Genomic DNA, 25,358 nt, shown 5'->3' with positions numbered 1-25,358 from the left:
TAATGACTGGCTGTGTGCAGGATCTGATAGCACTGTTTGACTTTACCAGCAGAGTCAGAGGTTTGGTGAACATAGTTTGAGAAAATGGTTGAAACTGTAATGAAATTTGTCTTAGCAATTGCAAAAAATTATAACTGCATTAACAGTCAAGCATAGGCACTACTGGGTTTTATGGGGGCGGCATAAAACCCAATGGTGCCTATGCTCGCAAGATTTCAGTTTCACTAATGGATGCCCAACTCAATGAAATTTGATATTACACATCTACTAACTGATATTAGGATACTGTCCAATATGATACTTAAAAGTCCCCAAATTCTATAGGTTTCACATTACACACATACATCTTGTATCTACTTTGACTGCCATAAATGTTACTTAGACATTGCAGATAAGAGATATAAATATATAATAATATAATATAATATAATATAATATAATATAATACATATATAATAGAGTAACACTGATCTATATCTATTCCATGTGGGTTTCACTATACTAAAGTCATTGTGAAACATGTATATTTAACATTAAGTCAGGTCTTACTGTGTGTGTATGTCTCCATGACTTTCTAGAATGACTAAATGTTTGAGAACAAAGTTCTCACAAAACAGAAACATACTAATGTAAAATAGCCGACTAAAAGAAGTGATCTGAAGGTGGAGAGCAGCATGAAAACATCAGTTTGGACTCTCACTGGGTTTTCTTTCAGGTCTGTGGTGACAGTGCTGGTGGGATGCTGCAGAGACACAATTACAGTGCTGCTTCCAAATGTTTCCCCACTACAAAAGTCATTAAAATGTAACATATTAAAAGCTCTCATTTATTTGGATGGCAGTGCCGTCAAGATATTTTTTTCTAAATCCCAAAGTGGCATCAAACAAACTTAATGAGAATTATTCAACAAGTGAAAACACTTTTTTCTGTTGTGCATGATGAGAAAAGCAACTTCTGATAACAAATTCATCGAAAGAGAGAAAAAAAATGTTTAAAAAAAAGGAAGATAAGATGAGAATACACTCCAAGAAAAAACAAGCGAGCAAGAAGAGAGGAGAGATGACAGGGGAGGAGACGAGGAGGAGAGACGGATGAAGGTCTGAAATGACTGTGTGTGAGACGAGAGAGCAAAGCTATGCAAGTGTGTGTGTGTGTGTGTGTGTGAGAGAGAGAGAGAGAGAGAGAGAGAGAGAGAGAGAGAGAGAGAGAGAGAGAGAGAGAGAGAGAGAGAGAGAGATGAAAGGCCGGCAAAAATACCACTGGGCAGCTGGAACAAATCCAAGAGGCCAACAAGGAACACACACACACACACACAGACACACACACACACTCCTAAATTCTTTTCCTCCGCTCTGTCGACCAAAGCCGTCATGACAACAATCACTTTGACAACTGCTGAAATTAACATATTTTTAAACTGCTATTAGCTTTGTCCTCTTCTTCTTACACATAGAATGAAGCAGTTAATGATGTGAAGAGAGACAGAGAGAGACTTGAACTGGATAGAGTTTAAAAAGAACACTTGCAGTGCTTGGCTGCGAGCATTTTTTTTTTCTAGATCTGGGTACCAAAAGGATTGAATGCAGGAGTTTATTTTTATGTGGTACGGTATTTATAATAGTGTGTTTTCATATGTGTAGCGTGTTCAGAAATGCTTTGCTTTAGCGATATGTACAGTGTTACATATAAATAATAAATAATACAATAATACAATAAAACAATCTGAATTTGAATTTGAAAAGAAAAACACAACAGAGACAGAGTGAGAATGTTTTCTGCCTTTTTCATGTTTCAGTAGACAATCAAACTCTAAAAGTCAGCAAACTCTGAATCATGCCAAGAGATGTTTTATGCAGTATTATGCTTTTATTAAGCCCTGAGAGGCAAGTGAGAGAAAGAGAAAAAAAACAGTAAACCAGTTTTTAAGTTTGATCTTAACTATTTTCTGTCATTCGTTAATGACTTTAGAAAAGGTGAGAAAGTTTTGCCAGGATATATTGTCTAATTTACTTTTATTTTCACCTGTGAAAACAGGCCTTGCTTTAAAATAGTTTATTATTAAAATGCTGACCCTTTAAAGTAGTGTCCCACATTTCTGGTTATGGTTTAAAAATGTGCATTTTGTTTAGCATTAAGAGAAATGAAAAATTTTGTCACTCATTATGTCAACTGATTGAAATAAATGTTGGTGGTGGAGGGGGCGGTCAGGATCATGTTTGTGTTTTAATACTCATTTCAGCCACAAGAGGCCTATTTAGAACCAGAATTGTGGCTGTTCTTGCACCTCTTCTTCAGTCATAGACACAGAAAGGATAACAAGAGCGCTCACCGTTCTGCAGGTCCAGGATGTGATGTTTATCCAGCGTCCATCCTCCCATGTTAGAAGCATCCAGCTCGTAGCCTTGTAAAATGGCCGTTCTCTTCTCCCACAGGATGAGGTCCAGGCACGACTCGTATTCAAACCCCACCGACACTATTGGACACACACAGGGCAAAGCCAGTTATTCATCTCTTTCAGGCGACTGTGCTCGAGTTCAAGCCAAAACAAACGGGAAGGTTTCTGTGATTCAGAGCAAATCAAACAGACAACAGGTCTGAAAACACGCTGAACCACAAAGTTAACCTCCATCTGTCTCCTTTTATAACATCCACTGACTCCTGCTGCTGCTGGTTCACTGTGGGCCAGTCTCTGACCCAGCACACACACACTCGCACTTTCATTGTGTGAACTGGCAGCCACAACAGCTACGTGTGTATTCAGTTTAGAAGAAACAGAGATCTTCAGGGCGCAGAAAGAAGGAAAGACAGGAAAAAAAAACTGGTAAACATGGAGGGGAGGGATGGATGTTTGGAAAAAAGGAGGAAAAGAGAGAGACGCAAAGATGCCTCACAGAACATGGGCTATAAAAATTTATTTTACAGTAAGGAGTACTTAATGGGTACAATAATTACGAGGGGATGACACAAAAACGTATAACCTTTTAGCTGTGTAATAATGTCATGATATGTGTACTGCTTACCAGTATGAGGCAACATGAAATATGAAAAACATCCCAATAGTAAATAATAAGCTGTCCAGGGTGTAACCTGCCTCTCACCCAGTGTCAGCTGGGATACACTCCAGCCACCTGTGACCCTTCAAGGATAAGTGATTACAGACAATTAATGAATGAATGAATGAATGAATGAATGGTGGGATACAGGAATGGCTGGTGTGTACTGATCTGAGGTAGGTTCATGTTAAATCAAAAGCTTTACACCTGCAATGACGAAAGAAGTTGAAAGAAGTTGAGAACATTGCACTGATGATTTTATCATCTCCTTTTAATTCTATGTGGCAAACTTGTTAGCAAACACTTCCTTATTTACACATCCATGAGTCATGTTGTGTTCATCTGAGGAATGTTGTATTCGCTCTCTTTTAGCTGTTTCTGGCAGGAGAGAAACATCTGCTTCTTTTCTGGCTGAATGCTCCACTATGTTCACCTGTCTGCTGTGTGCTGCTGGACAGATACTGTACAATGGCTTTTTAGAGCTGCTTTTTTCTCTCTGGAAACAGCTGCATACTGTGGCCAAAAACAATCGCATGTCAGTGTTGGGCAGTAATGCGTACATTAAAATAACTCTGACTCATTGACTCATTGTGGAAGGTCACGTCAGTGGATAGCTAAAAAGATAAAGGCAGGGGAATACTTGCACAGGTGGAGGTACTGTCTCTATTTTGAGTTTGTTTGGCTCCTCCAGAGAGAATCGGTGGTGATGGAATCTAATTTGAGATCAGCAGTCCAGCTATGAAGCGCAACAAGGCTGCCACCAACATACAAAAGTAATAAAGTCATGTAATTAATAATGGAAGTAATATCAAGTAATAAATATAGTAATATTACTACTTTTGAAAAGAGGCCATAAGTAAAAAGTAACTTACCCAACACTGTTGAGCAGTGAGAAAGAACCTTAACAGTGAAGTTTTGGTGCCAGACAACTAAACAACTCACTATAAAGCTCTGTACAGCTGTGCACAACTGCAGATTCATCATACGGTGTCAAGATAAAAATATCACTTAGAGACGCTTTAAGGTTTGGATTTGGCTCAACATCAATAAATCTATTTGTTAAAGTTGAAACAACACAAGTCTCTGCTGATCAATCCCGAAATCTACTTGAAATAAATATATTATCCTCTCTTTATTTCCAACATGCCTACATGTGCAAACACCCAGGGCTCCCATCGTCACTTTGACAGCATGATTATTTGTCAGTGTCACCCAGTGCACTGCTGTAATGGCCAAGGTTTGTTTGAGTTAAACTGACGTAATGCGTACCTTGTTTGGCTGTTCACTGCCAAGGACCGCAGACAGCAGATACGCTTCCACGCCTCTCTTGACACAGATCATCTATCCTGCACTGTCCCTTATTAATCACTGTCTTGGCCTGTACGGCCATTCATTCACACTGCCTTCAAACTCTATCTTAAAGAGGTCTGCAGTTTATATTACACTGCCTCACAGTCCTTTAAGCCAAAACACACCCATCAGTGTTTAGAAAGCCAATGTTTTTTTGCCAAGAAAAAGAAAAGGAATACATTTTCCATGAGAAAGAATAGTTTTAGAGAGCACCACTTCATGATTTCTTGAATTCAACATCTAAAATTGGAATTTAGGAAGTGTCAGATTAAACTATGTTCTACAGCAGACTGAATAAGTCTACACACTTTTTTTCACGACTTTATTGTATCTTGTCTGCCACCTCAGAGCATTTCTACTTCTTCATTTCTAAACTGTCATTTATTTTGCATTTTAATCCAAGAGAATAAGAAATATGTTCTTATCTCTCAATTAAAACTGATGACATTCCTTAAACTTTCAAATGGATCTTACGTGTTGAGTTTTTGACACTGGAGTCAAGTACCTAATATTCTTAGAACACTGATGAGAACAGTGTTGCTTGGCAAATGTTAACACAATCACAATAAAACTATTTGATCTGATTAAAAAGTTTAAATGGTTTCATTTTTGTGCAGTTCAAAGCCATAAGAAGGAATGAGAAAAGAAATGATGAGACATTTACCTATGTGACCTGAATGCACAGAAAGTCAATAGAAAGACACAGGAGAGCGCCTCTACATGTGTGTCTCAGCTCTGACTTTAACAGTTGCCAGACATGCATCGGTGCTTATGCTACCTTATTAGAACTTATGAGCACCAATTTCAGAAGTGTTACAAAACATAGCAGTAAATCATCTTTATGTTCAGCCCATTAAGCTGGGCTACCATAAGTAATAACTCACTGAGGAGTATGTCTGCTGGACTTGTCCCTCATAAAGGTGTCAGGGAGGTTAGCATGCCCATTATGTCCAAACCATTTCCCTGTCAAAGCCTTTCTGCAAAACCTATTTGAACTTAGCTGTAGCTGTCTGCAGCTTTATGTATGTTCAGGAGAAGTCAGCACTACAAGAAAATCCCTCCTCTCTGCAGTTACCGTGTTCAGTATGTTGTAAAACTTCAGTGCAGACCAGGACTCAGTTGGTTTTGGTGCAATTTAATTTTTGGATATGTTTTATTTCCCTCTGTGTTGTACACTTGTACAGCTATTACTGTTCGATCCAATAATTTCCAAATAGTTATTTCCACCCATGGGTTACAGAAAAGTAACAATTACAGTGAGCAAGTTAACACAATGCCTCAGACATATTTTCCTAACTTCAGTATATAATGGTTGCCAGAAATACCTCAACTCATTCAAGTCAGACTGTCTGCAACTGGCCAGCTGTTCTTGGGAAAAACATAAATACATTAGTAAATGATTAAAAGGATCCAGAAATGAAAGGTCCTTTTAGTGTGCATTCTGATTTTTCATTTTGGTGTTATTACTCACTAGAACTAGGCTGAGTTTATTTACTTTAAAACAAGTATTTATTTGTTTGACTGTGCTCTGTCTGCTGTGTTATATCTACATGTCATTTTACACCTCATGCAGAACTTCTGCATGTCTGCTGCACAGCATCTGTAGCAGCCAAAATGTGTCAATTAGAATGTTGGTGGACTGTGTGTATTTACACCAGATGCAAATGCTGCACATTGTGGCTGCAGCAGCCTTACAACAGGCAGCTACAGCACACAAATTGCTTTAAAATGATAGTACACATAATCAGATTTTATTTTATTTTTCATTTTCCTGGCTGACAAATAAACATGCATGTAACTTTCCGGTCTTATTTTGTGGGGGAACTGTTTGAATTTGAAAATATATAACTGTCGTACACTGGTACGAATTGTGTGCTAGATATATCATTCACATTTTTTTGGCGAAGACTTTGGGGTTCCCTTTTCAGGTTGTCCCCTGGTCATGCTGCTTAGCAACCACCCACAACTGCCCGAGCAACCATGTGTTGCCTACTCAACGGACATCCCGTTTGTTGTCATTCTGTTACTGAGTCAATTCAGTTGAGAAATGGACGAGGACAGACTGATTGTTGAGGTGGAGAAACATAAAGAGCGCTGTGACCCACAGAACTGGCTTTACTTCTCTTCTACTTGTTGTACGACGGCTGGTGGGCACACAAATGGAGTCCATACTGTGGGTTCTGAATGGAGTCGGTGTATTACATGCAGCTTGATGTCCTGCATAAGGTGTGCTGCATACATATTGCTGCTGTGCTGCATGCGGTGTGAAATAGCTGTAACTGTGTGCTGTTGTAGTGGTGTGTCTTGGTTAAGTATGTTTTCACTTTGTTTTATTTTCTTCCTTATCTGATATGTGTATACTTTCCATTGCTGTACATCACTCTTCTTGTAGATACTACAGGCCACGGCAGAGGGAGTGGCACTGCTTTGCTAATCTCCCCCAAATGGAGATTTTCTCTCTACTTCCTTCCACAGTTCACCCCTTCTTCCTTTGAATTTCACGCTGTGTCTGTTACTTATCCACTGAAATTAAACATCGTGCTCTACTGCCCACCAGGTCTTCTTGAGGAATTCTTACACGAATTAGACGTCTTTCTGTCAAACATCCCTGAAGATGGCCCCCTGCTTGAACCTCTCTGTAACTTCAGCGTCCAGGCAGAGGAATTAACATCTGACTTGTTACTTAGACTATCTTCTTTTGCTCTCTCGCGCTCCACTTTGTTCCCAAGAAAAACCTGCTACTTTTTGGTTACAGCTGAGAACCAACCTGTCGGGTTCTGAAGTGATTTATTTTTGGTGGAATTGCTCTGAACAGTTCAAACTTAGGTTTGCAGACTGGAAAGGGGAAGGATCCATATTGGTGGAATAGGGTCATCAATGTCTCTGATCACTTCTTCATATTGGGTATTCATATTGGGTAGTATAGGGGTATTACGGTATACCAGGATATTAAGAAATCCTGATGGTGTGATTTTCAATACCGTCATAAATACAGATGCTCCTCTTTCTATTAAACTGATAGGGAGATGCTGTGTTGTAGTGCGCAGCCTGCGCCACCAGGGGTCAGTCTCGGCAGTGCAGCTGAACAAAACATAGCTTTCATAGGAAGAAGAAACATGACTTCTTTGGGATAAAAGTAACGGGGCTACAAAGAAGAAAATACCTCTGCCTCACTTTGGATTATTTTGGATTCAGTCTGGATGATAAAGGTAAGCTAACAAACACTACAGAGGGAGAGGGGCAGACTAATTACTGAGACAGAGTTATGGTGAATGTGCACTGAGCAGAAGGCAGGGTGAGCAGTGAAGTTGTCTGGCAGAGTATGTACAGAGACCGTGCTGTAAATTTACAGTTTAGGTTTGAGTTTGTCAGTGAATAAAGAACCGTTCTTCTCAAAACTGAAGTGAAGCTCCAGCATGTGTTGTTTCCAAGCTGTGGGAATACTGCCACTATACTGCTGCATGCTACATCCAGGATTTGGTAAAATCACACCTGTCCAGTAAGCTCTGCTACAGCCAAATGGCTTGCTATTACCTGACTAGAAGGACAACTTAAACATAATGGAGACACTAATGGAGATTACTATAAGCAGAAAACACAGCAGTGCCAACAAGCTCTGTTGGCTTCTCTTCAAACCTTCCTATCATGGTTGTTGTTTGTTCAGAGTGTGCTGCAGCCTGACTTCATGTCCTGATATATTAAATTTCCGACACTGTTCATGTGCTTCATTGCATCCTGCAGAAAAGTATCCTTAATTTCTGACACCACATGCAATCCAGTGCTGAAAAGGAATGCAAATATGCAGGTAGCTGGGAGAAAGTTTATCAGAGGCTTAAGGATTTGCACCATCCAACAACAGCTTTCGACAAAGTGAGTTAACTGTAAAATAAAACTCTCTGAGTCTCAGAGGGTCACACCAGTGCACAGTTTGAAAAAGTGTTATCTGTTATTTTCTTTTTAGTTTTGCTATTCTCAGCAAACTCACCGACTGCCTCAGATAGTCCATAGACTCGTTGGCCATAAGCATCCGTCTTGTCCCAGATAAAGGTGTAGGATAGATTTGGTTGGGCAGGGAACCATTTCTGGAAAAGGCGACCCACCACCGCCACCATCAGGTGAACCTGGAGAAACAGCACCAGACACAAAAGTCACGAACAGGTAGTTCAGGTTAGGATTCCACTGACAGAGACACTGATGCTGATGAGTTGACTGAAGCTGTTAAAGGTCAGCATTCTGTCCTGATATAGAATGATATCATAGTGACTTTGTAAACTTAAATGATATTACATCATATTACATATCTGACCTTCATCAGGTTGAATGGTATTGATGACTGTGTCATGGTGACTTTCAGGACCGGTTTATATCCCGCAGCTCTGGAGCTCAGATAGATCAGGTTTAGATCACTGCCTGGTATGGAAGTTTCCTCTTGTAAAACCTGCAGACGTATAAAAGAACACAGAAAATACATCAGGACTGTACACTGTTTCACTGCCCGTCACTATCTGAAGCATCTTATTCAACGGGCTGCTAATTGGCTCACAGCCTCATATGACCACCAGTGTCTTTGCACTCAGAAGAGAGTGAGAGAAAAAAAATCAAACCAGTACTTTCTGACTCAACACAGTGAAATGTATGTGTTAGAGCTGGGCGATATGATTATAACATATGTGCCATTATACCACCAACATTTTAACTGATGAAATGGTTTTACAAAATTATTTGTCTAATCAGAACCCCCCACAAATACCCACTTCTGAGACCAGATACAACTAAAACTTAATGATCTGGCAAAACATTACTGGTTGCATTTTATCTGTGTATAAAGATAATCAGCCTCATTTTGTATCTCCAACAAAATAGTTAAGAATACACTATAAACTATAAACAGTATATCAGTTTGCCTTGAGTGTGTATGCCTGTGGTTAATGTCTCCAAACCTGAGGTGGTGCATCTTGGGTGCAGTTGAAGGACAAACAGAGGGACTGCTCTGATTTAGATCATAACTCTTTGATACTCATCGCCCTCAAGTTTCAAATCTGCCACTTTGCTCACTGTTCCCTGTGAAGTACCATATCACCTTCTCTGATCTTTGAGGTCTCTGCTCGTTACCAGGTGTATGTAAAGTGTGTTTCTTTTTAGTATGTTTTTATGTATACAGGCATGTGTTTGTGCATGTGTCCTTGTGTTGAACTTAAGTCACGGCTCTGTCAGTAGGCAGCCACACAAACAGAGGACATGTAACATGTGTCAGCGTCACCGATGATGTGATATCAGTGAGCGTCAACAGTGGGAGAGCACAGAGATGTAAGGGGGGAGTGTGAGGGCAGCAGCATGACAGCAGACTGGCAAAGTCACTGAACAGGGAAGACGTTTCATCTTCAAACTTCATCAAGGACAGAGGACTGTCTGGTGACATGGAAACTTAAAGGAAAATTCTGTTTGTTTTTTAAGGATGCACTGCTACCACTTCAGATTACAAGTGTTACATGTGATAGTTATTTCATTATCATTTACTGCACTTTAACAATAACTTTAATAATACATTTACATGTGTAGTATTTAATCATAGTGCAGATGTTGAGCGGCTACTTTTCGTGATGTGGTATCAGGTGTGGTGTACTGGAGTAGTTTGTGCAAAAGTAGTAGTAGTAAGTACATTTTTTTCATAATGTTCTGTGTTATGTTTGTCATCTTGGTCAGATCAGGGTTGCAAAAAAGCCAGTCCATAGGGACTCAGCTCGGGACTTCAGCTGCCAACTGAAGGTCAGCAGCTTAAGTCCAGAACGGACCAAAGTATGGAATAAGGACTGGTGCCTAGAGAGATGCCAGTTCATCTCGTGGTGCCCCTGAGCAAGGCACCTACCACCGAACAGCCCTGACTATATGATTACATGCATGTGTGCAGTGTGTGTATGTATTTCAGGTGTGTGTCTATATAAAAAATCAGAACAGTGAAAATTGTCATTTCCCCCAGGGGATTAATAAAATATGCCCTCTTGTTTTGATGTACTGTTTTTCTTCTGTGTGGAGATTCTTCTTATTTTGTCTGTGCTGACTTTTTCTCAGGTGATGTCTGTCTGTAACAGCGCTGCAAGCCCAAAACCATTTAGGTACTGTGAATAAAGTGCTTATAGATGTATGAGAGCAGTAGGGTTTGTCAGCCTTAGCCCTGTGATGGACTATTAGGGTTGGGCAACTGTGCAAATAAACCGGCTTTCAGCGGATGGAAGTTCACTGTTTTTTTTTTTTTTATTTGAATTTTTTCATTCTATTCTGCCAATATAATGGTCGGCCTCCAAAGAATGAGTGAGAGATGTGGCTCAGGGACAGACTCACAGTGGCACAGTGCACACCCACTGAACTGAAGAACGAGCGGGAGAAAAGCCTGTAAAGCTAGATTATTATGTGTCAAGTTTGAATGAAATGTGTTTTACAATGAGTTAACAAGGCAATTAAGCTCATCTTAGTTCAGTAAAAGGATGAATCTGTCAACAGTTGATTTCTCTAGTTAATAAGGCAATATGTGTAAGAATAGCTCCTTTCTTGACAGCTGAGTTTATTTGCTTGTTCACTGGATGTTGGGAACGTACGTAGTGATATAACGTGGGAGACATCATCCCAGCTGAAACTGCAGGACACACGCTTGTGCAAATATATCAGGCAATTGCTAGTTGTTGGGCTGATGGTGGCTGGTTGGAAAATTTTATCATACTGCCTTTTTCCTCTTATTGCTCATTCCATGGATGGTCTGGATGGTGTGAAAATACATAGAATAAATTCACATAGAGTCCCTTACTTGGTTGTAGATCAAAGTTTGATCATTTTTGATATTTTAACTCAAAAGAGCCAGAGGTTGAGAGGGCAAGAAAGACCTTTGATGCAGAGGCGGACTCCAAGAAGAAGGAGATGGGGAAGAAATGTATAAGAATACAAAAAAAAGGCTCCTCAGGGAATGATCCATCTGGACTGTTCCGGTGTTATATTTTTCAACTGCACTATTGCCTTTTCATTAGCCAGGCATTTAGTGTTCATTACAGATCCATTACATCCCCTTTAAGACTGCCCTTTTCACTGCCCTCCTCTCTAATGGACTCAGCTCCACCAAAAGCTAAGTAGCAGCTTTCCATTCACTTGCTTTTGATCTGCACTCGTGCACACACACACACACACACACACACACACACACACACACACACACGCACACACACATACCTCACACACACGTCACAAGCTTTCCTCTGTGCACAAACTCTTTCCCTTTATCTCAGATAGACAGGCGCACACACACACACACACACACACACACACACATACACTCTTGTCAAATAAAAAATAATTACGGAGCGCTGGTTCAAGGTTGTAAAAATATAAAAACACACATGGAGTTCTGTCATCTGTTTCATTTCCTCTGTGGACTGATTAACACAATGTGACAACACACACACACACACACACACACACACACACACACACACACACACACACACACACACACACACACACACACACACACACACACACACACCCCTACACACACACCTATGAATTCCATTCTCAATCTCTCATGCGTGCACACAGCCAATATACCGCTTTCTTCCTTTGTTTCTTTTTCTTTCTCCTACACACACCAACAACACACACACCACACAAAGATAACACAGTCTAATGTGTATGCAATTACAACATTCCTCCATGATGAGCCTCAGTTGCCTGCCAAGAGAAACGTGTTATTAGGCTTATAAGCAATCAGTGGCTGGACACAGGGTGGGGTGCAGTGTGTGTGTGTACGTATACATGTGTGTGTGTGCATATACCACTAGTTTCTTATAAAAATAACCACTCCAGAGCCATAGTTCCTCAGCCGTGGTAGCTAAACGTGTGTGTGTGTGTGTGTGTGTGTGTGTGTGTGTGTGTGTGTGTGTGTTTGTATATACCCCTGTAAAAACTATTAAGTGTGTTAGCGTTAAGCAGTTTCTCTGAGAGTTACACTGTTTAAGGTTTAAGTTTATTGAATATTCAACTGTTAGAAGGAGAAAAAAATCCACTCAGTGAGGATGGACGTACAACTCAGGTGAAAATCAGTTAGAACCAATCAGCTCCTGTTATTTTTTGGTGAAAAGGCTTAAGATGATGAGCCTCACATAACAGGGATAAAACATGGTCATTATTCATCATTATTCTGCATATTGTAGGTGATGAATGAATAATAGGTATTATTCATGTGTGTGTACATACCTCTTTGTTTACAAGACTATTTTTATGGACAGAAAAGTTTTGCAATTCAAAATTGTTTGATTTCTTTGTGTCCACAGGTTTTCTACACAATGGATAGAGAAGCATGTCAGTGTAACAGGAACATAAGAAGCATGTTGATGAGATAGAAAAAGTTCATATTAATGGATTTTGTCACTCCTAATTTAATTTTGCCTTACTTCTATTTGGATGATATAATTATGTGCTAAGTTTTGGAACTGAAGTTCCCATCCCCCATGCTTTGGGGGAATATAAACAAGAAGGAGAATGTTGCCATGGATTCAGTGAAATTCACTGATGAATATAACTCAAACCCTGTTCTTTAGTCTGTATTTGTTTTGGCAGGCTGATTGAAGGATTGCAGTTTGCTACTACCAATTCCAGTTTGCAAACTTTTACTGACTTCCATAGATACTGGACAAATCTAAAAATCTTTCTCAGGAAGGTCTGGAGTTACGAGGGAAGTTTTTTTTGTGATTTCTAAGCAGATCTATGAACATTATTTTCAATGGGCACAGCGTGTAAGTCACACTAAATCTAAAAATATATGTATCATGCCTGTGTGTTCACAGTTCACTTTTGTATAACTCTTAAAGAAAGACAGAGATTTTTGACATAAACTGCATGAATCAGTAGCAAGAGGCTGGTGAATAATATTCAAGGTTGAAATCTTATATATGCTTTGCCTTAATATCATTTCAAAAAGTGTTTTATACATGCTGATTTTCTGACTGTGTTAAATTTCCATGAGAAAATTATTAGTTAATCACACTGATATGATCTTTATTGAAAGTATAATGGCTAAAGAAACTGGTGTAGTTAGTAAAAGGTATCTGTGTGGTGTGTATTACCTGTGTTTCAGGTATGATGGGGCCGTCCTCAGGTGTACTTCTGTAAAACGTAGACAGAGGAGACGCAACAATGACAGGACTGGGTCTGATGAAACCACTCAGGTCACAGCTAGGGATATCATTCTCCTCCTGAAACAGACAACATGTGCCAGTTAGTCACTGATACAGCATTTCATTGGCCTTGAAACTCTGAGTTGATTAGTCAGTTTCTTAGTCAGTGAGTCAGTGTCACTCAGACAGTATATACATCACGGAAAAACATTCGACCACGGCTACGAATGCCCTCCTGCTCCACAGGGTAATCAAGTCATTATGTCAGTGACAACTGCTCAATCGGTCAGTGTAAAACAGCAAGAAGTCAAAGAGGAAAGCTTTGAAATGGTGTTTAAAGTAGCTGGAACAAAGAAAATCTGCCTGCCAGTCACCAGCCCATGTCTCCGTGATGACAGAAACGCATCTAGGCAGACAAGCAGTGTCACTGCTCACCTTCTTCATGACCAGTGTGTCCATCACATAGAAGACGTTCCACGGCACCCACACAGTTCTGTACTGAGTGAGGAACGGAGCGCGCTCAAAACTCAGGGTTAGGGATGCCCCTCCGTTGGCCAGGAGATCAAACCTGCAGCACAGACAAACACATATGTTCAGTAAGCGCTGGAAAAGAGCTGCATACTTATGGTTAAAACAAACTTAAGTGTTTGCTTGTTTAAAACTTTCCTGGCTGAGTTGTTTTAACCCTTAAACTGTTGAAGCATGAAACAGGGGGTCTGTCCTCCAGAGCTGTATGCTGAACCGGCTCTTAAATGATCGACTGTGAGGATTTAATTGGCTCATTTAAATTCTACAAGTGTGTTTGTGCCTCTGTGAATTTACAAGCATTTCCCAGTGAGTGCGCATATCATTACATATCCTTATGTTGTTGAATGTGTGAGCGTGTGTTTGTATGCCTTTTGTTCTGTGTGTCTGCAGTGATTGGTGCATTCTTGTGAATCCAGTGCATTTTAAGAGCGTTCTCCTCCTACACACATTCACGCCTCCTAAGCTAATGTTCTTAACAGTGAAGATAGAGCCTGGACTGGTGGTGGTGGTGGTGGGGGAGGGGGGGGGGGGGGAGGTGCAGAGCAGAGTATAGATGTGATGTAAGTGCTTTACTTTTGTTTTGCTGAACTGGCTGTCCATTAAGTGTTTTATGTATTTTATGTGATGTGTGAAGTGCTATCTCTGTGGTAGTAACAGTAACCTCCTGTATTTTCATGTGGCAATAAAAACTACTCCATTTCCAGACTTTCTGAATTGAGTATTCATGTTTTCTGGGGCACTGGGTCATGATTTGCTCTTAATTTTGTTCACAAACACAAAAAATCAAATACATTGATCAAAAAGTGTCATTGTTCAATGAAGGTGTTGCTACAAACGGTTTGCCAACTTCATCACGTCATTATTCCACTGATGTTATCATTTGTAATTTTATTTGCTTAGAAATGCCATCAATTGGCACATCAGTGGTGATATTCATGTTCAAGGACAATTTTTATGAGAAAAAAATCGACAGTGTGAAATTGAAATCTCTTTCCTGTAAGTCCACAAGACATGAATGACAAAGAGTGTCAGTTTTGCAGTACTTAAGAACCACACTGAAGGGACATTCTAAGCCTTAGTACAGTGTACATATCAAAAACTGTATTGCGTATACATGATTTTTTTTTTTTCTTCCTTATAGGATGATTATATCTATTTTAAAGTTTTGCCACCTAGAGAGCCACCAGTCTTCCACCAGGTGGGGTACCTGCCAGGTAATCCACAAAAAAGTTGTGTTACAGGTAAAAAACAAAACAAAATTGTATGAAGTCACAGGTAACAGCATGAGTGAAAATGAACTAATTGTGGGTGGGAAGAGATTAAGAACAAAATGTTTTGTTTTTTTTCTGAAAAAATCTGAACTGAAAATGGAGTAGGTTATTTTTAACATTTAAAATGCAGTTTGTGGCTGGGGCAGGGGCTTTCTGTGCAGAGTTTGCATGTTCTCCTTGTGTCTGCATGGGTTCTCTCCAGGTACTCCTGCTTCCTCCCACAGTCCAAAGACATGCAGCATAATAGGTTAATTGATAACTCTAAATTAAACTTAGGTGTGAATGTGAGAGTGAATGTCGTCTGTCTCTATGTGTCAGCCCTGCAATGAACTGGCGACTTGTCCAGGGTGAACCCCGCCTCCTGCCCAGTGTCAGCTGGGATAGACTGCAGTGCCCTGCAACCCTTCAAGGATAAACAGTTATGGACAATAAAAGAATGAATAATATTATCAAGCCTAATCAAGCCTCTACTGCACTGCTATGGGCTGCACAGCGCAGAAGTTTGCTTCACATGCCACTGAATAGCTCTCATTGGAATGAAGAGAAGCCTGCCTCCAACACTGTGTCCAGTTCTCTTTAATACATGGCTGAAGGAGCTGTTGTGCCATATGAGAAGAGTAATGAGTGACTTCACAATATCACTGCCAATATCACCTTTTTTCTGTTTTTTCTTACTTCTGTACTTATCTTACTTCTACTTTTTTTATATTATGTTATTATACACTTCAAGTTTCCCTTATAGTTGATGCTCTGTGGTTGTTATTTTTATGTTAGTGTAGTTTTAGAGAAATGTGCCACAAACATTTTCGGGGGATTAATTAAGTTTCATCTTGTCTCATCTTATACTGAACAAAACTTTGAAATTTGGTGATTATGAGGCAAGAGTTTAAATTCTAAGGAACACTTTTTCTAAGTGGATTTATGGCTATTTTTTTCACTATAAAAACTAAAAATGTGTACTGTATGTGTATGAGAAAGACTGGTACAATTTGTGGTACATATTGTGTCCAATGTTCAGAGTCTAATAATCAGGAAACAACTTTACTTCACCTGTGGACCCAGAAAAAAAACTACACCGTCTGACCTGTTGTAACCAGTGCACCAAGACAAACAGCAGCTCACAGTTTGTTTCAGGTTTGTCTTCGTACTTTAGTTAATACCTGCTACAGATGTGCAGTCAGGACTCTGAAGTACCACATATTTGATCTATAACAGTGTAAACCGTAGCAGAGCTTTGGATACACGATCTCTCTTCCAGTTCTCCAACATCAGCTGTTCTGTTTGTTCTCTTTTCTGTCATTTCCATTTCTCAAATTAGTTCAATGAATTGAGAAGACATAACATCTATTTTAATCATCATCGTGAATCATGCAATAGAATTTACATTGAAAACAGGTTACAAATATTGTTTTTAAATATATATACATACATGCCGTCTTTGCGTGTTACAGTGTATCCGTGTTCAGGATAGTGGACAAACGTCACGTTGACTCCAATCAGAGGTGTTCCATCAGCTGTCAACACCTGACCTCGAATGATCGACACCAAGCTGGAGACAGAGACAGAGACAGAGAGACAGAGAGACAGAGATGATAGTGAGAGGTTATTTTTTATTAATGCTGCACTATCAAACATTACAAAAGAAATGAGATTATATTTTGCTGCAACCGAATGAGTAAATTGAGTTATTAGTGATAGAACAAACCCCCTGTTGTATTTGATATTTGTATTTTGAGTCCCTGTGGTTCACACACAGACACGGCAGCCTTTCTTATCATGACTATTACTCCTTGAGAGGGAGCTGCAGAGTGCAGTGAGGCATCACTTGAAACAACAACTGGGCTGGTAACTGCTGAGCTGTGGGAGTGGGAGCGCTGGAATGGGACAATGATGTTACCACACCTCTCATCTTCATTACACTCACACACATAGTTTTACACCACGGCACTGCTTTCAGGAGCCACATTCATTTCTGATGATAACATCCGACTCTTCTTCTTTTTCTCATTATTATTGTATAATCTGGTAATCTAATGGTTCAAAGATAATGTGACAATGAATCTGGACTTTACATGAGACCAGTTAAAAAAAGTCAAATTCTTCAGCATACTCATGAGAAAAAGAGCTCCTCAGTAACAGTATTCAGACCATCACTGAAACACCAAAGAAACAAATGACAGGAATAATGACAAAGTCAGACAGAATTTACTGCACATTTTACAGCCTGCAGAGTTAAATATTCCCCGATTACGATGGAATTATTTCTATAGGTAGAGATCTAACATATATACACCAATCAGGCATAACATTATGACCAACTGCCTAATATTGTGTTGGTCCCCGTGCTGCTGCCAAAACAGCTCTGACCCGTCGAGGCATGGACTCCACTAGACCCCTGAAGGTGTGCTGTGGTATCTGGCACCAAGATGTTAGCAGCAGATCCTTTAAGTCCTGTAAGTTGTGAGGTGAAGCTTCCATGAATGGGATATGTTTGTCCAGCACATCCCACAGATGTTCGACTGGATTGAGATCTGGGGAATTTGGAGGCCAAGTCAACACCTCAAACTCACTGTTGCACTCCTCAAACCATTCCTGAACCATTTTTGCTTTGTGGCACGGCGCATTATCCTGCTGAAAGAGGCCACAGCCATCAGGGAATACTGTTTCCATGAAAGGGTGTACATGGTCTGCAACAATACTTACATGTCAGAGTAACATCTACATGGATGGCAGGACCCAAGGTTTCCCAGCAGAACATTGCCCAAAGCATCACACTGCCTCTGCCGGCTTGTCGTCTTCCCATAGTGCATCCTGGTGCCATGTGTTCTCCAGGTAAGTGATGCACACACACCCGGCCATCCACATGATGTAAAAGAAAACGTGATTCATCAGACCAGGCCACCTTCTTCCATTGCTCCATGGTCCAGTTCTGATGCTGACGTGTCCATTGTTGGTGCTTTCAGTGGTGTACAGGGTCATCATGGACACCCTGACTGGTCTGCAGCTATGCAGCCCCACACACAACAAACTGTGATGCACTGTGTATTCTAACACCTTTCTATCAGAACCAGCATTAACTTCTTCAGCAATTTGAGCAACAGTAGCTCGTCTGTTGGATCGGACCACACAGGCCAGCCTTCACTCCCCATGTGCATCAATGAGCCTTGGCCGCCCATGAACCTGTCACCGGTTCACCACTGCTCCTTCCTTGGACCATTTTTGATAGATACTGACCTCTGCAGACCAGGAACACCCCACAAGAACTGCAGTTTTGGAGATGCTCTGATCCAGTCGTCTAACCATCACAATTTGGTCCTTGTCAAACTCGCTCAAATCCTTACACTTGTCCATTTTTCCTGCTTCTAACACATCAACTTTGAGGACAAAATGTTCACTTGCTGCCTAATATATCCCACCCACTAACAGGTGCCATGATGAAGAGATAATCAGTGTTATTCACTTCACCTGTCAGTGGTCATAATGTTATATCTGATCAGTGTAAATGATGATTCAAACATAAAATGTTCCCTCACTGAGCAGTGTAATCACACAGACAATACCAACACTGACTGAAGAACGCCTGACTCACTGAGTCACTAACATCAGGTCTTTCAATTTTGTGGTACTGCAACACCAGCAGTAATCCTAAAAACAGTGCAATGGTCCATTATTCTTTTTGTTAAAGGTCAACACTCTTGTGTTGATCCTGACAAATCGAGTTTCTGCTAATCAGGTTGTGCAGAGCAATTTTGTGACCGGTTCTGCAGGTGTTTGTTGTTTTTTTCATTTTCTCAGACCACCTGTTATTGCAAGGAAGTCAGACAGGGAGAAAAGTCAGATGATCAGATGGGTTGGTCCTTCTTTTTCTGCTTAGTAAATGTCTATAGTAGGGTTGCAAATTGTAAGCACTTTCCTTAATTGATCATTGGAAACATTAACAATCAATTAATTGATTAATCATTATGAAAAAAATATATATTTCCCAAAATTCCAAGCCAATCAATCAGCTTTATTCCCACAGCAACATATTGCATATTCTCTGACAGCATTACATGGCCTAAGAAACATATAAAAACATAAAGGTCTACATATTTAACACTTTTATTTGAATGTCTGATCAAACGTGGCGTGCACTTATAAAAATGACCTGTTGGATTTCAGATCTTTATTTGATTGATAATTTTACTTGATCGATCAAATTCTTAACAACCGACTAACCAATCACTGATTAATCATTTTTATTCCTAGTCCATGGTATTACTCTAACAGAGTCATTTTCAATTTGACGCGGGATTAATGCACGTTCTGTTATACTGGCCTGACCCAGAGGTTGAATCAGACACCAGAGAGAGAGAGAGAAATCATGGGAATATGGAAAGATGTGTTGACTTGATATAAAAACATTTATGATCATCAATCATAATGTTACCGTACACTTCTGTGGTGCGTGATTTTTTTCACTCCAAGTCTGATTTGTGTATTTTTAAATACTTAATAACTTCATGCTGATTGATCACAACAGCGAGGGAGGAGAGACGAGCTGCAGAGAGGAGGGAGGGAGGAGAGCGAGTGTATGAAGTGCTGACCGATATAAAAACTTTATTGATTTTGAATCCTGATGTTAGTGTACAGTCCCATGGTTTAAACTCTACAGATAAAAATATCTGTCGCTGCAAAGGCCAGACTGACAGACGCTCGTCTCCTCCACAAAACATTTGTCACTGTGCTGCATTATTGTAAATCATGATGAAGAGTCCAGACTCTGTCTCTCTCTCTTCATCTCCTCGGTGTGTGTTGGTGTGCAGTTTACTGTCTGCTGTGGTCTAAAACATCCTCACTGACGTAAACTGAGTGACACTGATGTAAATGATCCTGCTGCCTTACAAAAACACGAACATGAACATGATGCATCATAAAGGTAAAGACTTTTCTCCTCAGAGGACAAGATTTTATTAAAGAAATAAACTATTATTAACAACAGTAATAATACATATAAAGAGCAACCTTATCCTAAAATACTGTTGGGTCTGTAATGCTGGAATTTTAAATCTGAAGCCTGCAGGTACATAGAAGTTTCAATTGACTTTTCTATGTTTTTAGTACGTTTTGGTCTTAATGTTAAACTGAGAAGGTCAGTATGCTCGTCTGTGCCTGATGGACTTGGGTTTGTCATGTTATTACTGGAGCACATATTTTTTTCCAAATGCAGTGCCTTTGAAGGTTTCTGGACAATATTTGACATTGTTTTTGGTTGATGTATTTGATTTAATAAAGTTACATTTGAATTACACTTTAAACACTCGAAAAATATCCCTTTAAGCTACATTTTGAACAAATAAGAAATGTGTGATTAATTTGCGATTAATCACGATTAACTACAGACAGTCATGTGATTAAATATTTTAATCGATTGATAGCACTAACTGTGTCCTCTGTATGTCATGATAGCTTATAAAGCTCACTGAAAAGCAGTGACATTAGAGTCTAGAGCTAAATGTGGACCATAAATTTTGCAAACTATTTTTTTTAAACCACATTCTGCTGTTAAACTATCAGCGAGCTATTATGACACATGGAATTCCTGTGAGAGACAGCATGTCACAGTTCTGCAGGCTCAGTTTCCCTCCTGTCCCTCTGCCTCAGTAATTTTCCACTCTCCCCTGCCTCTGGTCTGCTCTACCTGCCAGCCACTCCCACCTCATCAGCCCAACTCCACTCACCTGCAGGCTCAGCTGCAGCTCATCCACAATCAGCCCTGTATATAAGCCACTCCAGCACTCTCACTCCTGGACAGATTGTTCTTCAGCACTCCATGAAAGACTTTCCAGCACTGTTTCTTGGACTGCTTCCCTGTTGCCTGCTCCACTGTTCCTGTCTCTGAGTCACCTGCTTTGTCTTAACCCTGGTAAACCACCGCAGCCTTCTGTCCCTGACCACGAGCTCTGCCTCTGTGTTCCTGGTTTTTGTCTGCCTGTCCCCGTGGCTATTTGGCGTTTCCCCTGAGTGATGTTACAGTGTGAGTTTTCCTCTGTGTTCCAGTGGAGCGTATCTACTCAAGTCTACCCTGGATCCCTCACTCTCTGCCTGGCCTTGACTAACCTTCTGTCTGCTCACTGCTGGATTGATTGCTCAGACTGTGTGCTCACCTGGTTTTTGACTACCATCACCTGCATATGAACTGACCTGTCTAACTGCTTTCCTGATCATATGAGTTTCTGCTAAGCCAACAATAAAGGCCATTACCAATGATTTCTGTTTTGTGTGTGCTGCATTTGGGTTCAAAAAATACCTGTCACATAGCAGCTATATCAGCAGTGACAATGCTAACCCAGATGATACAAAGTTAGCTTTTGCAGGTGGTGAGACACATCAACAGGCAACATACTTAAAAGCAGAGATGCCCTTCCCTCAGATGATAAAAAATTAATATTAGCCTCTGTCAAATTCCTGCTCTTTGAACACTGCACAGATTTTAATAAGCAGTGGTGGAAAGTAATTAAGTACATTTGCTCAATTAATGTACTGTAATAGTTTAACCACACTTCAGAGGCACCTTTTTGAATGCTTTTATTTCTTAATTTTACCTAGATGTTAAAAACAATTTCTAATTCCTCTACCTCATCCCTTGTCTCTAACACATACAATACACATACAGCACCTTCTCAAATTGACATTAATTAATAAATACTACTGTAGATAAAAAGCAGCTTAAAAGTTTGAGCATTTGTCCTGCTAAAAGAGAAAAAAACGATGATCAGAGGGTTCTTAAGTACACACAAATATACACTTGTCTATAAGGAAACTGGCCCTCTATATTTTGTAAATTGCTGATAAGTTTGCCCCACATCCTGCTGAATTTAATTGGCTGCCCTCTAACATTAAACATTTTTTTCTTGGGTGCAGAATGACAATAATTCACTCAACCATTACTAAATAAAAAGTGGATTCTTGGATTTCCAATTAAATTAATATCCATCTTTTTGCTGCTGTCATTATTTAAAGAATTAATTAATCTTGCATCCTTTTACTGCAGTACGTATATATCTGACCACTGTGGTCACTGGTTACTTCGCAGGTGGATATTTTAAAAGCATATTATGAGAATATAAAATACAAGACATTGTTATACAGTAAAAGCACTCTGAGCTAATAAAGATGAATCCTTCTTGGATTATTTTCCACCGATTACTTTTGTGATTCATGCAGTTTAAAGTCTGTTTGTCTCCCTCTGGCAGTATGATGTGTGCTTGTCACTGTTAGCACAAGAAGAAATTAAAAGATAATTTCTTTCTCTCTTAAAGTTTAAATGTGCCATTTTTAAATACCCTTTAACCACACACACACACACACACACACACACACACACACACACACACACACACACACACACACACACACACACACACATACACGCACAAACTGTTTTGAGGTCTAATAAAACATTTTTATTATAAGGTTGCAGGGCCATTCCATTATGGAAATACAGGACATTTTTATTACAGGGTTGTGGCCCTCTGCTCTTATGAAACATTCAGGCTAGCATAAAAAATGTGACAAAAGCAGAAAAATGGCTGAAGAGAATTGCCGTCATGTTTCTTCCCTGTCAGTAGCTATGCCTTTCACTCTATATTTTGCAGACTGCCACCCTCTCTTTCTCTCTTATCATATTTAATGAATGTTACGTCTGAGGCTGATGTGGGCAGAAATGGCGTTTGGCAGGAAAAATGGCAGACCTGTAGTCTCTGTATTGTGATCTCTGTCTGGCTCACACATTTTTTGTCATATTCATTCAGACAGGATGCCAAAATGCAACCGTTTATATGATGGGAAATAAAAGTGGGGTAAGCTTCACAGAAGCATTATGAGTCAAGCAACCAGCACTATAGAAAGCAAACAAAGACGGAAAAACAAATTACCCACAATCCCACTATGAAACAAACAGCTACTGTGAAGAACTGTGAAGAAGGCCTGTCAAGTCAAGGTGATCTTTCCCTTCTCTGTGTAAGAAAAGCCTTTTCACACAGCAGATAGCAACTAAAACTGCTCAAATGTGTTTCATTCTTCATCTGAAGAAAAACTTACATGATAAAAAAAAAGTGAAGTATATCTTCTTTTGTGCTTTTGAGCATCATTCACCAACCATCAGTGTGAAAACACAGTGCACAAATTCCCACAGTTGTCCACCATGTGAAAGACTGTGAGCAGGAAATAGCTCTGCAAAATCAAGTAGATGTTTACAACAAGCCAGTGCTTTCATCTCCACATACACACAGTTTGAGATGGATGATTAAACATGTCTGACCACTGATGTTGCTCCCTGATGTTGCTGTGTTTCCAGAATTCAGCATGAAAAAAACAAGACAGAGACATGATTACCTTTTATTGAACGGACTGTCTCCGGTGATGACGTGAGTGGATTCAGGACCAACTAAGAAGTGAATGCGCTGGTAGAAAGACCTGGCAGCCTGAGGAAAGAAAGGCAATTCAATAGATAGACAGATGCTGCTTGTATGGGGAAATGACAGTTACATTCTCATTTTGACTTTATGTCTGATTGGAGCTCCTTACCTGCTGGGGAGCCAGTGATGACGGAGACTGGCTGAGAACCTCCCCCGGGTCAGGTGAACCTTTGCAGTATTGCTGGTTCTGACAGGAGGGCTGCAGACAGCAGTCTGGATCCATACAGTCAGCCAAGCCGTCTGAAACATCCACATACAGTTAAGATAGTCAGAGAGCTGAGGAGGAGGGGTGGAACCTGAGATGGATGGCTGAAGTATGGAGAGAAGTCATGGATGATGGGACGTTACAGGTGGATGATGGGTGAACAGAGGGATGAAAGTGGGATAAGGATGGCTGGAGGAATGAGGGATTAAGAGGCAATGAGGGATGATGAAGGGATTGAAAATAATCAAACATGCAGGCACACAGTGATGACAGAGGAATGCTGCAGGAATAACGATGGATAGATGGAAAGGAGATAAAGTTATGTGGTTGGATGATGGATTGGGAAGATGGCCATATATTCTGGGGGAGTTTATATGGAATAGAATAGAATGTTCTTCTGGTAACTATCATTGGGCCTCATTCATCAAAATCTTTGGAAGTTTGTTGAATTTATAAGAAAGATTCTATGAAAAATCAAAGTCAGATTCATCAAGACTTAAACCACTGTGTTTTTATAATGGTGAATGCCATTGTCCACATAGGTGCCAGTTGTTCCTAATTACCATAGGCAAAAGCCCCTTCGATGCCCATATAAGGGCATGAGATCACGCAGAAATCCCACACAGACAATTTCAGAGGGAAGCCAAGAATTCCCAAATGAAGATCTACAGGCTTTGGGGTTGCATCAGCAGTTTCATCCCTCCCTCCTGGACCATCTCAGAATCAAAAGGTAAGCTAATTTTTCAGATTTAAAGCAATAAGACAGAACATTTTATCTAAAAGCTAAAGCTGTGAAATCATGAAACATGCTGACACATTTAAACACCAGTGTGTAAAACCTAAAAGAAGGCAACTTTTACTGAATGAGTGTTCTCTTCTTCCATGAAGAGACATATCCCTGTGTTTAAAAAAGTGTTACTGTAGTGCTTAGTTTGTACTTAAAATTTAAACATTTGCTTTTGGAGTATAAACCAAACTTTGTATAATTTAAACCTCCCCAAAATGCTACTACAATGGTTCCATTTTTATCACTTATTTACAGATGAACTCCCACTGAGGCAGCCACCCGTGTGCACCCAGGTGCCATTTACCTGCCCCATGTCTGATCTTAGATGCTGTCCTGAACAACCCCAGAAATTAAGAGACACACAAAAATAAAGATAAATAAATAGAGATATGCACAGAAACCTGCTTGATTTTGATTGTGTTTCTTTCTTCAGATTAATTGCAAACAAATTATTTACTTTACAAAATCTTAATGCTTTAATGCTCAGCGCTCAAATGTGCCTAAGTGTATTTGTGTATGTGTTTGTAGATTCTGCTCTTACATAAAA

At 39.9% G+C, this 25,358-nt stretch overlaps 1 protein-coding gene across 2 annotated transcripts in view; it reads right to left on the bottom strand.

Moving 5' to 3' along the window:
• The window catches only part of tenm3 (teneurin transmembrane protein 3), a 417,647-nt gene that overhangs the window by 67,540 nt on the left and 324,749 nt on the right, over window positions 1-25,358 (bottom strand). For both annotated transcript variants that reach the window (XM_084747609.1, XM_084747617.1), the window contains 8 exons: window positions 23,929-24,059; window positions 23,737-23,825; window positions 16,790-16,909; window positions 13,997-14,129; window positions 13,511-13,639; window positions 8,710-8,841; window positions 8,389-8,524; window positions 2,330-2,473 (listed from right to left, as the gene is read on the bottom strand). In XM_084747609.1, the coding sequence (XP_084603735.1) occupies window positions 2,330-2,473; window positions 8,389-8,524; window positions 8,710-8,841; window positions 13,511-13,639; window positions 13,997-14,129; window positions 16,790-16,909; window positions 23,737-23,825; window positions 23,929-24,059 (1,014 nt within the window). The remainder of the gene's footprint in view (window positions 1-2,329; window positions 2,474-8,388; window positions 8,525-8,709; window positions 8,842-13,510; window positions 13,640-13,996; window positions 14,130-16,789; window positions 16,910-23,736; window positions 23,826-23,928; window positions 24,060-25,358) is intronic.

Source organism: Lutjanus erythropterus, chromosome 3 (genome assembly GCF_056507025.1).
Source record: "Lutjanus erythropterus isolate fLutEry1 chromosome 3, fLutEry1.hap2, whole genome shotgun sequence".
In the NCBI taxonomy this organism is placed as follows: domain Eukaryota; kingdom Metazoa; phylum Chordata; class Actinopteri; order Lutjaniformes; family Lutjanidae; genus Lutjanus; species Lutjanus erythropterus.
Note: the sequence above shows the minus strand (reverse complement) of the source record. Positions and strands in the feature narration are given on the sequence as shown.